Consider the following 15,418-nt stretch of genomic DNA (forward strand, 5'->3'; position numbering starts at 1 on the left):
CAGCAGTGGGAGGGCTCGTAGTAGCCTGTATGTTCTCGGCTTTTCAATGGGAGGAGCCAATTGATGGTTCTGAGGAGCAATAAGATAGCGCGCCGAGGAGAGGTAAGGGACAGTTTTCCTTATATATTTTACAGAGTCATCTTTGAGGATAAGCCTTTGTTTTACATTTTATCAACATATTACGCGCAGCTCGTTAAAATACCCGTTTTTGGCCAAAGAGAACATGAATACGTAATAACCTTGCCACTCCCTGCAGTGCTGGGATGACCTGGTCAGACCTTTTGATTAATTATTTAAAATTTTATTTACTCACACATTTTAGAATCTACACCACAAAACGTAAAGGCGATTTTCCGTCGCGAGTTTCTTACAATCGTCAGCCATCCGCACTGCCGAAGACATGCTTTTATGCGTAATAATAGGAAGGGAACTGAGGCCAGTGCTATCATTTAAGCAACAGACAGATTATGTGTCGGAACACTGATACACCAAGACAAGCAGATGGAAAATAGGCTACTGGAGTTGTCCTATGTCTAGATGAGGCTCTAAACGAGCCAAAAGCCGCATTGCCGCGACAGTGTCCCGATGAGAGTTATTTAACGGGATATCAACGTGGTCCCCTCCCTCTCCAAGGTAGCCATGTGATGTGTTGTATGCTGATTTTATGCTCCCAGGTGATACCGTTGAAGTATGTTTGAGCTGCAGGGTTTGAGAAGTTCTTGGTGAATTGAACTCTTTGCGCTTAAGCTGACAGAACATCCTCATTGTTAGGGCTTTCTGTGTTCGTAGAAAAACCACCCTGATTTACATTTACACGATTTAATCTGAACAGGTTAAAGAACTGTCTGATCACACCTATGCTTTTGACACAGTGGCTGCTAAAGACTAGTTTGTCCAAAATGTTTCTGTTAAGTTTAACTATCTTCGAATTTTGACGGGGAAAGTATTGTTACAATACAGAAACAGAGTGATCCCACACAACTACAAAGTGATCATATTATGGAACTGACCTGTGCGTTTTGCTCTCCGATACATGTTGGAGGCTTATTTGGTGACAGCAAAAAATGTACAGAACATATCTGTTAATTATCGAATAATAAAGTTTTACTCCGAAAGTCGTTGATTTAACAGGCGCCAAATACTCATTAATTAAGACCCCGCAAGCTTGATAGATAAAAAGTGAATTAATACCGCTAAAATCTTGCGGTTTTCGTGTTGTTCACGATAAAGAAATAGTAAGTGTAGAAACGTGAAAGACGCACATAATTCTATGCCTTTTTTTTTAACCCCGACTATTCACAACCAGCGGTAAGGCATGGCGATAAGATATTTGTTAGGGATATCTGTCGCTATGGGCTAATGTTCCAAAAGAAGTCCATTACCATTTATATCCTCTATATTCTCCACTATATTTGAACTGCCCTAACCAAGCAAATTTGTCTGTTTTAATGGCTTTAGAGGTAACCCCACGATTTGACGCTGACAAGTAGTGCTTATCTTATATTATGATGTCTAATTAATACTTATGTTTAATTAGACATCATAATTATATTTGTATGTATATAGTAATCATGTTAGATTTTCCTTAAACAGCTGATGGATGATTCTTGGAAGCTAAATGTTAGTGAGAGAACTATGGAAGATTTTGTCTTTAGGGATAGTTTGTGCTTTAGTGATATTTTGTTTGCTTAACTAAGATTTAAGTAAACCTCTCAAGCTCAAGTCTGCTCATTAGTAAGAACATTCTTTGAGGGATTTTGTCACAGAAAAATCTTTGGGATACCAATTGTTCTTTCTCCAATCAGAAATCTGTTCCTTAGTAGTGAAATTCACATCTTCTGACATTAACATTTCACATCACTTTATAGGTTCATTTGTGTTGTATGTTTACTTTGAGTTATTGTTTAAATTAAAAAAATAGCTGAGTTTCTTAACAGCACGCTTAACATCTCATGATTACTCTCGAAAGCTAGATTCCTTCCACAAGGCATTTTTCATTAATTTTATTTATGATAACTGTAGACAAACATGCGCATAATAATCTGATAAATGTGAAAATATAATACATAGAAACATAAAACGACGTCATTTAATATTGTGCTGTCAAAATTTCTCTGTGACGTTTTAAATGTAAGACTTGTCTTTAATGGCCTACCCATGGGCCATAAAGTGAAGCAGTGAATGTCTGTTACATCTGTTTTTATCTTGAGCTCTAAAACTCCCCTGGAGTCCTGCCTATGCTGGAGGATATTAACAAAGAGGAAAAAGCATCCCCTCCTCCAGTATGCCCCCCCCCCTCCCTTGCCCATGATTCTGCTGTTTACATTCCCATTAAGGAGAAAGACATTGGACTAGCAAATATAAACTCCGGCAGTCGTTTTTCCCATCCTGGAAATACACGCCTCTGCAGTTTCTCACAGCATCTGTACAAGGACATTTGAACTGAACGTTTTCATCTCACTCAAACCCTGGTGCTCCTGATTTAAGTAATCAACTGATCCATCATGCTCTTCATTAATTAAATTCAATGTGACAGTGCTGAGTTAGACTAAACAACAACGATGCACTGAAACGTCTAGGTTTGTTTGCGGTCCGACTGACAGGGGATGAATATGTGATTTCAAATTTTCTTTCTTTTTTTCATGCACTTCACCGCTCCGACTTAGGATTGGTCTTGGTTTTATCCACCTTCTTTCAAATGGGAATTTGCTCTTTGCTTTGATGACCTATTTCATCCAACAGGAATGAATATGTTTGGAGATAGCTTTCTTTGTATGCTCTTGTTTGTTCAGCATGGTTGCCTTTCAGTGCTCTTTCAGACTTTGTTCCCACAAAGTGCTGTATTGATAACACACTGCCAGGACGTCTCTCTCAGCACAGCCACTGCTACACGCACAAGATCACTCCAAAATCTGTTCGTTGTCTCGGCAGTTTATTTTTTCCATTCTTCTGTCGTTTAAACAAATCACTTTGCTGTTTACTGTCCTTTGTTTGAATTTGATTCCAGGAATAGATTTTAATATGCTGTCAACAAATAGAAGTTTTGGGTAGTTCAAATATTTAGTTAAGAATTTTAGTTATTTTATCAGTAATTCAGTGATTTTAGTTAAGAAATATGTTTATTTTAATGTTTTGTAGTTGTATATTTGTACATTTATTAGAAAAGGGCATTCTTTCTGAGACAAATGACACTACATTATTGTGAAATATTAAATTGTGTTTTCTAATTAATTGTGTCTGACCTTCTGGTAATGTCATATTTTCTCACCTTGACATTTAATAGTGTGTGTTCTTCTGTATGAATGTATGAGTGTATGTGTGTGCGTGTGCGTGTGTGTACAGAAGCGTTCTTATACACAGTAGCTGGAGCCTCTGTATTCCACACTCATATAAGAAAGTAAAGTTCATCTTTGAATGATGGTGTGTGAGGAGAAAGAGGGAACAGATGGGAGGAATAAGCCTGATGGCAGCACAAAGAGTAGATAAGTGCTGAGGGTGCTATTGCTCAACGGTGGTCTTACTTGTGTGCTATCTCAGTGTATCCCAGTCCTCTCCCACAAGCCCCTACTCCCCCAGCTGTTTAGGTTAGCCCCTCAGCAAGATTCCTGATTGAAATGAACAAAGGCCTGATTACTTTTTGAATGAAGTTAATTTTCACACTGCTACAGGTAGACTAACATGAGGGTGCTGATGACAATAGGAATGACAGTAAAATCCCCTTGCAGTTTGTAAGTGTTTGATGAAACAACCAGAACATCAGAATATTTCATGCATTATGCTTTTTCCTACTTTCTTAAAACCCCAGACTCTGTTTTGAAGCACTCTGTTCACGTAAAACAATCTTGTAATTTTGTCGGAATGAGGTACACATGAACAGCAACTACTTCTAGTGGCCTTGTAGACTGCATTTTTATAAGTCATTATTTATTTTCATCATTTAATCATGAGTTTCTTGTTTAGTTGATGAAGCTAAACCCAGGTTTGCCCTGTGGTGGAAATTTTGATCATGAATGTCATTATATTATGTTCTGTTTGTTTTTATTTATCTTTTATAAAACTGATCTTGTTAGCATCTTGCAAAACGATTTAACCTATTTATATTGAAATGATGCTTTTACAATAAGTTGGAAAGCCATTCTCTCCTAATACATATTTGTGTTTGTTTGTATTTCTTTTCTACAGTTCTTCAACAAAGAAACTTTAATCAAATGATAAGATGTCCACAGGCAGTTGCTTGAAACAGGCTAGCTATCTTGCCAGCTTTGTTCAACACTCAGCTAGCTGTGATGTGTTTTCAGGGCTCCAGACTGACAGTGGCAGAGAAGACACCCATAAGGATGACTGCCTATCAGTGTATGGATTACTGAGGGAAAGAGAACAAAGAGGAAAGAGGAAAAAGTGTGTGAGAGCAAAGTGATACCTCCAGCAGGTATTACTCTTTTGGATGTGACTCTTGCTCGGACAGAATGTGTGCCTCACCGTTTTCACACTGCAAACTGTGAAAGGTCTCACAAACACACGTACACATATTCACACAGACAAAGAACAGGTCAAAACTGATTTACTCATGCTAGTTTGGCTGGGCTGTCCAGCTTCAAACGATGAAGAGGCCCAAGCAGCAGTCACAGCCTCTTAGCTTTCTCAGTTTCTTCAGCCGAAAACCTAAAACCGAAGCCAGAATCGATCTGCCTGCTGAAACGCCAAACCACGACGAGGTGGCCATTACCTTGACCCCAAATGAGCAAGAACCTGCAGAACAAGTAAGAAAGAGAGAAAAAGAGAGAATTTTATTTCTTTGAAGTATGACACAGTGATTCCCAACTTTAGACCCAGTGATCCAGTTTATAGTCTATTCGGCCAGTCAAGATCTTGATGAATGGCTGATATGATTAATTAGGTTCATTGGTGATAGAATAAAAAGGCCTTGTTAGGTGGGTACTGAAGACTAGAGTTGGAAATGACTAGTAGACACTTGTCTGAATTTGACATGGGGGAGAGCCTGAAGTCTCTTTTGATTATACTGACACCGAAGGCTGAAATACATGCCTCGGTGCGATGGATATATACTTCGTAAATAATGGATTATTGTAAGCAGGAGTTGCCTTCTGATAATTGCATTGCCATAGATTTCAGTTCCCAGGGATGTCTTTTCTTCCCGCTTATCCTTCAGAGATTTCGCTTTTAATTGGTTTATTTTAAGCATGTGTTTCTCTGTGTTCTAAGATGTTGCCATGGTTTAGCCAGTCTACCCCCCTCTGCAGCATAGATGGGTGTACATTGTACACATGTTTAGTATCCAACCTAATAAACTGAATAGGAAGGCCAATGCAAGTGACATTTTTGCCAAATTTAATGCTGTATATCAAACAGCAGTATTTTATTACACAGAAATACTGGCATAAAATACAATTAGTATTGAAAATGCATAGCTAGTGCAGTGCTATTGCTTCAAAGCTTGTGAGCTTTAATATTTATTTTACAATGGAAAAATCCATGTGGTCTCAGTCAGCAGTTTGGTGGATTTGAGTGCATGAGAGATTTAATATAATCCCCTGCAAAACTATGTAAAATGAAAGTAAGGACACCTCTGTGTTCAGCCCATGTTGTATGAAACCTATACACTCAAAAGTATGGCCCCCCCACCCCAAACGTAACTCAGTATACTTTTATTGTGTTTTCTCCTGTCTTTAAGTCATGCATTTTTGAACTCACAATCATTTCCACAGGTTCTCAAATTTAACTAAACATTTAGCCCAGCTATTACAAACCAGATTCAGCTTCTAAAGCGGTCAAAAAGCCCCCAGTAAACATTGCCATTAGTGCTATGCTAAACCAAAATGTTCAGCTCATAGAATCCTGTAGAGATGTACTTAAAATGCAAATCTACAGAGTTTCTCTTCTCTTGAAGGAACAGAGCCCCAGTAGAGGTGGAGGTGGTTGTGGGGATAATGGAGGCAATGGAGTTGATGCGGGTGTAGGAGGAGGAGGGCAGCAAGCTGCAGAGTGTGGCAGCAGTGGCTCCACGGGGGTCTTGTCTCTGTCCTCCTCCAGTCAAGACCAGCTCCTGGAACACCTGGTTGAGTGTCCTTTGTGCCTGCTGAGTCAACCGCGCGGTCACTTCCCACGTCTGTCCTCCTGTCCGCACCGCGCGTGCACCGACTGCCTTCGCCAGTATCTGCGCATCGAAATCTCAGAGAGCCGCGTTGGCATCGCCTGCCCACAGTGCTCAGAGACACTGGCACCGCTGGATGTCCGTGCCATCCTGGATGACGGTACCCTGCTGGAGCGTTTTGAGGAGTACCAGCTCCGCCGTTTCCTGGCTGCTGACCCCGACACACGCTGGTGCCCCGCGCCTGACTGCAGGTGTGTCGTCATGGATACTCTTAAATATGGATACTTGTTCTTGAATCAGTATCCCCTATAATGTGTCTGCTGATAACAAGGAATAACAGGATTCTTCTTTTCAGCTTGGCTTCCAATGATAATGGTATAATTAAATTCATTTACTCCTGAAATCATTTACAAAAGTATTCAGACACTTTGTAAAAATTCAGCTAGATTACAACTGATACCCACATTTTTTTCCAGTCAGTATGTTTTGTCACAAAAGTTGCACACTTCACTTTTTTTAATCAATCAAACACTGAAATATGTGGCTTTTATGAGTATCTGTGCCCTACATATTAACATTTTGTCAAACCACATTTTGCCACAGTAACAGCCTTTTTTGGTAGGTGCCTGATGGCTTTCCTCTTGGCAGATTAGCTTCAGTTTGTTCAAACTGCTTGCTCAGACCATGTGACCCACTGTTTTCAAGTTGTGGAACTGATTCTTCATGGGGTTCAGCTCAGGGCTTTGGCTATTCAAAGGACATTCATCATTTAAGTCTTGAGAACTGAATCCTCTCATCTGCTGTCCTGTACAGGTGAATCTAAAGCAGAGATCCGAAACTAATAATTGGGAAATGTCTCTTGATCATCTTGACATTCCTTCCTCTGTCCTACACTTTTTACTTCACAGAATGTTCTGGAGTCTTCATTTTGATACCTGTCCTTCACATTCACCTCCTGGCTAATGATCCCTGTTAGGCCTTGGGTTTTCACTCAGACAATGTGACACAGACAGAGGCCAGTGCTCTCTGTGGGGTTGTCTCTCTCACTTGTATAAACCTAAGGCCTCTAGACTACAGTGCTTGAGTATTTATTAAATCAATATGTGTCTGTATTTTAATTCCCTTGTAAGTATTGATTTTTTAAAAATTTGCTTATGTTTTGGCGTCTTAGAAATACGAGTTGGTTGTGTACGCATATTTTAAGTTAATGCTCAGAAACAAGAAAGTGTGAATTAAAATACTTTTGGAAGTAGCATGTACTGTTGACAGATATACTGGAGTTGGACAAAAATGTTTTAGCACTGAACACTGTAGAAAAGCATAGTAATTAATGAAGAGTAGAGCCACCCCTTTTACATTTACAACAGCTGCAGTCCTTTCAGGAATGATGTTATACAAATTCTTAATATGCCATTCTTCCAAAAATGAGATCCTTCAGTTCTTTGAAAGATTAAAAACAAGATAATGTTGCTACGGCACATTCTTTACTACAGAACATCTAATGAAAGTTCAGTTATGTTTAGATCTGAAGTTGGAGAGGCCATGAGAGCATTTGGTACCATGATAGTGTTCCTCAAACCGCTCTCGACACTGTCTAGCAGTGTACACTGGGACTCATCCTGTGGAATATAGACACATCTCAAGAAAGGAATGTGTGCACCATTAAGCGCCTGAGGTTGCCAAAAATGGACTGACATTCCTTGGCCATTTATTCATTATTCCATGCAGGGCAATGTGGCAGTTCAGCTGGGGCCGCAGAGAAACATTATGTCATAACTGTGACCATCATTTGTAGACCATATGCTCCCTCTGTAACAGTGAGAAAGGGGAATGGTTTTCCTACTCTGTGTATTGCTAGCATATCACAGGCAGGCGGATGAGTATGAAACAGCGTACTCTTCTCTGTGCATTATGCATTATGCCAGAGCTCAGAGTTGCATTTCAACAGCGTAATTGGATCAGGGTCACTGATGGGAAACCATGGCTGAGCAGCGAGGTGATTGTTACTCCCTGTCAACAGGCCGGGATTAAGTGTCTCCTGTAATCACTCCCACAGACCGAGAGACCTCTCATGTATTCAAATAAACATCAGTCCACCTCAGCTTTGTGGAGTTCTTTTATACCACTAATGGTTGTTTGTATCTATAGTCATGTCATCAAAGAGTTTAGATAGAGATCAGTATGAAATACATAGTGAATATAGACAGTACAGTTTATGCGTAGCTGCTGTGCCCTGCATGATCATGTGTGAAAAATACCAATTATTTTAGTATAACCCGTCCATGGCTACAGGTTATACTACTGTTCAGTATCTCTCTAACAGCTGTGGTATCACAAATTAACTTCAGTGGTATATTGCAAATTTTGATTGGATATGAATGGATGAATTGAACTTTCCATGCTGATGTACAGTTGGTGTAGTTGTAAATGGTGTAAAGGTATTGGAGTACAGTGTCATCATACATAGAACACTCACTGTACTGACACATAACGCGACTGTGGTCACATCTCTTACCATTAAAACTCAGTCCATGTCTTTAATCATTTTCTCTGACTGTTCTCTGACAGTTATGCGGTGATTGCGTATGGCTGTGCTGAGTGTCCTAAGCTGAGCTGTGGCCGTGAGGGCTGTGACACAGAGTTCTGTTACCTCTGCCGTCAGCTGTGGCACCCTGATCAGACGTGCGACCAAGCCAGGCGCCAGCGTGCCCGCCATGCCTCGGGCACCAATGACCCCTCGTTACTTTACGTCTTCAATGAGGAAGCGGGTGGAGGTATGAGACCATCATATGGATGTTTAAGTTTGACCATGTACCATGTCTCTTTGGGTGACTCTCTGATGCTTGAATCTCTTAACAGAAGTGGAGGACATTAAAGCCTGTCCTAGGTGTGGTGCCTACATCATGAAAACCAATGATGGCAGTTGCAACCGCATGAATTGCACCGTATGCGCCTGCCAGTTCTGCTGGCTGTGTATGCAGGAGATCACCGATGTGCACTACCTCAGGTAAAGACATTCATGCACAACATGTGACAGGCATGCACAACATGTGACATGTTTATTTACATGAAAACACATTTACACATTACCCCAACCACACACTTACATGTTTTATGCTACCTTCTACACACCAGCACAGGTTCACACAAACACTGCACCACTGCAACTCAGGTACAAACCATTCAGTGGGGGTGAAAACGTCCACTGCAAACTGTAAGCATATATTCCCTGTTATTATGGTCTGCAATTCTGATATATTAATTGCCATGGAGACAGTTTATTAGACCAGCGGCCTCAGAGCCTTATCCAGCCAATCCTCTGACAAACTGTTCTGACTGCCACGGTAGTATAAACTGAATTTAATTTTTTAAAGTCCCCACAATTGCCAGGGCAGCAATGACTTAAGCCCAAGGTTTTAATTAAATAGCCAGTTATTTGAATCTGGGCCTCAGTCAAATCCTTTACAGGAATGTAAGATATATTCGCCCCAGCTCACAAAGTTTTCATTGTTCTCTTAAGCTCATGCATGTATGCTACTTAATCTTAATCGTACTCTTACTCTTTCACTTTGGTGGATTTTTTCCACTGCATTTTGATGCTGTACTATAAGCATTATAGTATATGCATATATATATATATATATATATATATATATATATATATATATATATATATATAACCCTTGGTCAGAAAAATAGACACACTGAGAAGTGCTCTAAGACACTAAGTTACCGTTGTTATTCTGTTACGTCTGTGACCGTCCACTCATGACATTGTGGGTGGAGGCACCATTGATTTCCTTTTTCTTCTTCCTGGCTCCGGCCAACTTTCCGCAATTAATCAGCTAAATCTCTCTTCATATTTCTATGTACATGCAGCTCAACTCACATGATTGGCAAGAAGCAGATTAGCTCATTTTGAAGCTTGTTAGGGTGCAGTGCAGCCTGGCAGGAAAGATATTATGAGTTTGTGTATGTATATTGGTCTTTGTGTGTGTGTGTGTGTGTGTGTGTGTGTGTGTGTGTGTGTGTGTGTTTCAGCGAGGAAATGAATCAGTGAATCAGTGTGTATCTCAGTAGAATTTCTGTTCTCTCTCCTCAACTACCAACCATTATTGTCACAACTGCAGTTTAACCTGTTTCAAAGGAATATTGCTACCCATCTTTTATGTCGTGGTTTGAAGAGGAGGGACACAGTTTAGAGTGGGAGATGAGAGAATGCTTTATTCCACTGAGTTTGTGTTTTGCATGTGTGTGTCTGTGTGTGTGTGTCCAGTAGGTGATTTGTTATTTTTTAACAGGGGGCATGGCCCAATGGCCAACAGGGGAGATGGCCAAATGGTCACTGACACTACTCCATAGAGTATACAGGGGTATAGCAGGTTAACAGGGGGGATGCATTTTGGTCATTTTGCTAACAAGGGGAATGGCATCCCCCCTCATCCCCCTAGAAATCGCTTACTGTGTGTGTCTGTGAATGTGTGAGAGAGAATATGGAAGAGTGGTTGTGTTGTGTTTACCTTAATAACCATGTCTTGTCATTAGAACTTACCAAAGTTAGTTAACTTAGTCTTCTCCTCCTTTTCTGAGTTAGAGAGGGATGCTGTCAGTGGTGATACTCATACACTTTTGTATCTTTGAAGAACAACTCTTGTCACAGAGACTTATGTAAATCCTCGGTCCCAGAGCTCCCCAGTGGTTAACAAAATGGCTAGAGCGATACTTCTCTCTGACCCTTAATCTCTGTTTCTCACAGTCCCTCGGGCTGCACCTTCTGGGGGAAGAAGCCCTGGTCACAGACCCGAAAAGTTCTGTGGCAGGTGGGCATGCTGCTGGGTGCGCCGGTGGTTATCTCCCTTATAGCAGGCATTGCCATACCAGTCATCATAGTGGGCATCCCTATTTACATGGGCCGAAAGGTAGACTCTCCTCATTGTGCTCCGTTTTGGTACACAGTGATTGAACCGTTTGCCTGGCGCTTTCGTAATCATTGCATGAATGTATGAATAGTAATTATATTTCATTGTACAAAATGATTTATCATTTAATAATGAAAAGATTTGTGTGTGTGTGTGTGTGGAATGTGTGCGCATGTACATGTGCGTGTCTGTGTGGGTGTGTGTTGCCTTTCCTTTTCAGGTCCATGGACGCTGTAAGAAAAACAATATCTCAGGAAGTAAGCATTACCTGACAGTGGCCAGCGGCGTAATGATGTCAGTCTTTGTTTCCCCAGTTATAGCAGCCATCACAGTGGGTAAGAATACTGTCCCTTCAATTTACATAACAAAATCTCATGTCATGTGTTGCCACAAATTACATGCCCGACTGCATGTGCTTTGAGGTTTTCCCTTATTGTTCACGTTTTGGTTTGAGACATTGTCATTTGATCTGCGTTTTAAATCATGACCGAGGTTATTGAGCAGTAAGCCATAAGAAAAAGAGGAGTTGTTGGTTGATGCCAAGATAAAAGAGCTGACTCAGAGGTCAGCGTGAGATGCTGGTGCTTGTCCAAAGGAAAAACCTCAATAGCAGTTTACAGTCATGACTGCATTCTGCCCCTGCTGTGAATGTCCATCTGGGAGTGAGGCATTTCAGACACACACACACACACACACTAACACATACACACACAAAATCACCAATATGCATGAGCACGTAGCCCTGCCCTCACTGATATTTTCTCTACCAAACAACATATAATCCAAAACAATTATATGTACATCTATAAGTATACAGTGAACGGGGCTTTATATGTACACACAAATGCAGACAGGTTTCTGTCTCACTCTAATGCTCTCATAACTATCCCTGATTATATATTCACTCTTTTGATGTATATTCACCCTTGCCCCCTTCCAGTTTGATGAGTCATGCATTTTAAGTTATCAGTGGGGCTTTGAGAGGTTGGACTTGGGGGAGATGACAGGGGCCAGCTGCTACTGAAGTGTCAGAGCGATCTCCATGGCATAACGTGATGGCCCGAGTGCAGCATACTGAGAGCGCTGTGCTCTCTCATCCCCTCCCAGAGCGTTCGGCTCACTTTCCCCCCCTTCAATAGCCCAGTCTGTTCTGCTCTGACCCCTCTGCTACAGCCCACAGAGGGGCCTTGTCCCCGTAAACACCACATCATTCTAGAGCTGACTAAACAATGATTCCCTGTTCTGGCCTTTGCTGTAGAGAAGGATGCCCCTTTGTTTTCTCTGTGCTGGCTGAACTGTGGCCCAGTCTCTGCTGTCCGCATTACTCTCCTCTGTATTTATGCTGGAATTATGGTATGAACTGTGGTGCTGTGTTCCACAGTCTTTGCTGTGTAAATAAAGGTCGTGGTTCCTGAGCTCTGAGTTTGGCTATGAGGTTACGGCCCTGGACTCTCTTTCTCTTCTGATGATTTTGACATCTTTTTATGTTCAGTCTGCAGGATATACTTACAGATAAGTTACCAAAAACAAGCCACAGCAGTGTTTCTCCATTCATTCCAATGAGGACCTCTACTCTGAACTCTTAAGCTTAGTGCAAGTGATTCAATAAACAAAGAATATGATCCACTATTTTTAGAGGCTGAAACGAAAAGATTCAAGATGTTGCTAATTGTTGGATTAACTGCTACAGTACTGCAGACTGCTGTATTTTCCATCCCTAATAGAATTACATGGCCTTTGTTTCTAGGGGTGGGTGTTCCGCTGATGTTGACTTATGTCTACGGTGTGGTTCCCATGTCACTCTGTCGAAACGGCTGGTGCAGAACCCAAACTGAATCACCAGACACTCATAAGATCCAGCTGGAAGACCTGGCCAGTTGTAAGTCTTTCTCCATAAGAGATACCTAAATCTGCTACCATCTGATGACTCCTTTTTTCATCCTGTGTGTTATGACCAGGGTTGAAATCCTTCACTCCTGTGGAGCTATAGTGTAAACAGGTTTTTGTTCCTCTAGCCCGAATCCAGCTCAGGGGACTCCTGCCTAGCTGAATCAGGTGTGCTTGAAGAACTTAGACATAAAAGCCTGCAACCATTGTGGCTCCACAGTAGGAGGTTGTGTATTATCTTTGTGGGAGAACTGTGATGATAATCTTGTTTTCTCAGTGTAGTGGTGAATAGAAAGCTCATGGCTTTCTGTTGTGCACTTGCTTTGTAAATAAAATGCTTTGACAAAATATACATTGCGATAGTACACATCAACAACATTTCCACAACATTCGTGGCATTTATGAATACGCTACTTTGTAAGTTTAGTGTGATATTCTTTAGTTCTTAGTTTGACCTGATCTGATGAAGTTTCAACTTTTTGTGAAGATCTTGTATTTTCTCATGTAGTCAGTGAACACTGGAGCATCCAGCCCAAACCAGCAGCCAGTGAGGCTGATGGACAGGAAGAGAGTGGCCGCGTACAGGACATGGCGACAGCTCCCAGCACCAGTGCTGTACAAGTGGAGCCTGAAGGTTGTCAGGATCCACCTGATAATGTACAGGACAATGACGGATTACCTGACAGCCAATCAGATGATGCAGGTGTGGTTGCCCTAAGTGTCACACAAAGTTTTGCCTCAAGGTGAGTTCCTGAATACATAATGTCTCCAGAAGTACCATTTTATAATGTAGATTTCATCTAAATCCTGGATTCAAACCTGAATGCCTGAACCTGGAGTTGAACTTGAACTGCAGAGAAGGACACTATACTAATACGTTCTGTCAGGTTAGGTAAATTCTGTCAGGTTTGTATTTAATACAGCTGAGAAGGCAAATTGTTTTTGAATAAATGGGAAACCGCAGAGCTAAATCTAGCTCATTTCACTGTGCATTCATCGTACATTTCTCTTAAAGTTCATTTGTCAAAATCCAGACCCAGAGGAGATTTCAATGCTGTTCATGTCTGCTCTTGTCACTTACTTTCTTTCATCATTAACCACACTGCTGTGCCTGCTGCAATGCGTGATGCCTGCAGAGAGGGAACCAACATTGAGGTGCGGGTGGAGATTGAAGCTCAGCCCTGGGGTGAACGCCAGCCAAGCCTGAGCAGCGTCCTGTCCAGCAGGAGCCTGTCTGCTGAATCTCTGACTCAATCCCTCGAACCCCCGAGTGCCTCTGCTCAGACCAGGGATGGGGATCCCCTCCCAGTCACTGAAACAGACAGCGTCTGAGCCATGCTCAACCACACCCACTACTAGCACCCACTGCACCTCCCACCAGTCACTTCCAGCCTGATACAGAGTCAGTGACCTGGAGAGAGAGAGAGAGAGACAGACAGACAGACAGACAGACAGACAGACAGAGACAAACAGAAAAAGTGAGACTGAAGGTATGGAAACTCCCAGGCAGCTGCCAAAATGCCATAGAGAAAATGAAAAAAATATTGTCGTAAACAAAGGTGACTAAGAGCATGTTTGTTGACTAGTTTAATGGGTCTTGGCACCCTTTTTTCTGTATTATATGAAATAGATTGCCTATTTGGATGATGAAATGTTTAATTTATCATTTAGCCATTCTTTTAGCGATGCCCTTGCATTAAATGGCCCTACGATTTTAGCCCCTAAAATAAATAAACAAATCTAGGAGTTGAAAGCATGATTTGCTCTTGGTTGTCATCTAACTTTGACCTGCAGTGATATGCAACTGCAGTGTTGAATTGGATTCTACAGGTTGTGTTGCTACAGGCAAGTGTGTGTAACAGGGTCTCAAATGGGGTGTTTCCTTAAGTTGTGCATTCACTTAAATTATGCAAGTTTTTACATTATAGATTGTTCCTTTTCAGGAAGAAGACCTTAAAGTCATTGTAATGTAGGTCTAGATTTACAGCCTATAGCCAAAATCATGCTGTCTGCAAACTTAAGTCTGAAAATGTAACTTGAGATCAGTCCCAGATTAATTTCTTATTGTTTAGCGAAATATTTTTTTTTTATGAGCACCATTTTCAACCTGAAAATACTTGACCAAAATGTTTTATTTCCCATGTTCTCTTAAACCCACCCAGGCCCCAACATCACCCATCGCATATAGTTCATGAGATGTCAGACCCCATCTTTTACAACGGTTTGTCTCAAGGATAGCTGTGTAATTATTCAAAAGGTTTTGCTGTTCCTGTATAAATGATCAATGAAGATAATTCAACTGGTACACTGCATTCAAATGTTAGTCTCTGAAGAGGATGCAATAACTCACAAGGTGCAGTAGCATTGCTGGATGTGATTTAAACTGTGTAAGCCTTGGACATTTCTGTGCACCTTTTTGTGCTTTAAGCCACGACATGGGTGCTACAGAGCCATAGCAATGCTACCAGCTGTGTAACACCCTGGTTCTCTTAATACTTCA

At 41.3% G+C, this 15,418-nt stretch overlaps 1 protein-coding gene across 2 annotated transcripts; it reads left to right on the plus strand.

The window, feature by feature from the left end:
- The first annotated feature begins 22 nt into the window (after window positions 1-22).
- On the plus strand, window positions 23-15,122 carry LOC115809511 (E3 ubiquitin-protein ligase RNF19A). Of its 2 annotated transcripts, none has more exons than XM_030771194.1 (10): window positions 23-102; window positions 4,299-4,760; window positions 5,909-6,363; window positions 8,681-8,886; window positions 8,972-9,119; window positions 10,869-11,031; window positions 11,252-11,366; window positions 12,779-12,910; window positions 13,406-13,661; window positions 14,055-15,122. In XM_030771194.1, exons 2-10 carry the CDS (start codon window positions 4,602-4,604, stop codon window positions 14,248-14,250), a joined length of 1,830 nt encoding a protein of 609 aa, XP_030627054.1. In that variant the 5' UTR covers window positions 23-102; window positions 4,299-4,601; the 3' UTR covers window positions 14,251-15,122. The 2 variants fall into 2 exon arrangements, with proteins under 2 accessions (XP_030627054.1, XP_030627055.1); XM_030771195.1 differs by having other exon boundaries at window positions 13,427-13,661.
- The last annotated feature ends 296 nt before the right edge of the window (window positions 15,123-15,418 follow it).

This window comes from Chanos chanos, chromosome 4, assembly GCF_902362185.1.
Source record: "Chanos chanos chromosome 4, fChaCha1.1, whole genome shotgun sequence".
Taxonomy (NCBI): domain Eukaryota; kingdom Metazoa; phylum Chordata; class Actinopteri; order Gonorynchiformes; family Chanidae; genus Chanos; species Chanos chanos.

Coding starts and splice junctions, on each gene's coding strand:
- LOC115809511 (XM_030771194.1), top strand. CDS start 4,602: ATGAAGAGGCCCAAGCAGCAGTCACAGCCTCTTAGCTTTCTCAGTTTC. Junction 6,364..8,680: donor TGCCCCGCGCCTGACTGCAG/GTGTGTCGTCAT, acceptor GTTCTCTGACAG/TTATGCGGTGATTGCGTATG. Junction 11,367..12,778: donor TATAGCAGCCATCACAGTGG/GTAAGAATACTG, acceptor CTTTGTTTCTAG/GGGTGGGTGTTCCGCTGATG.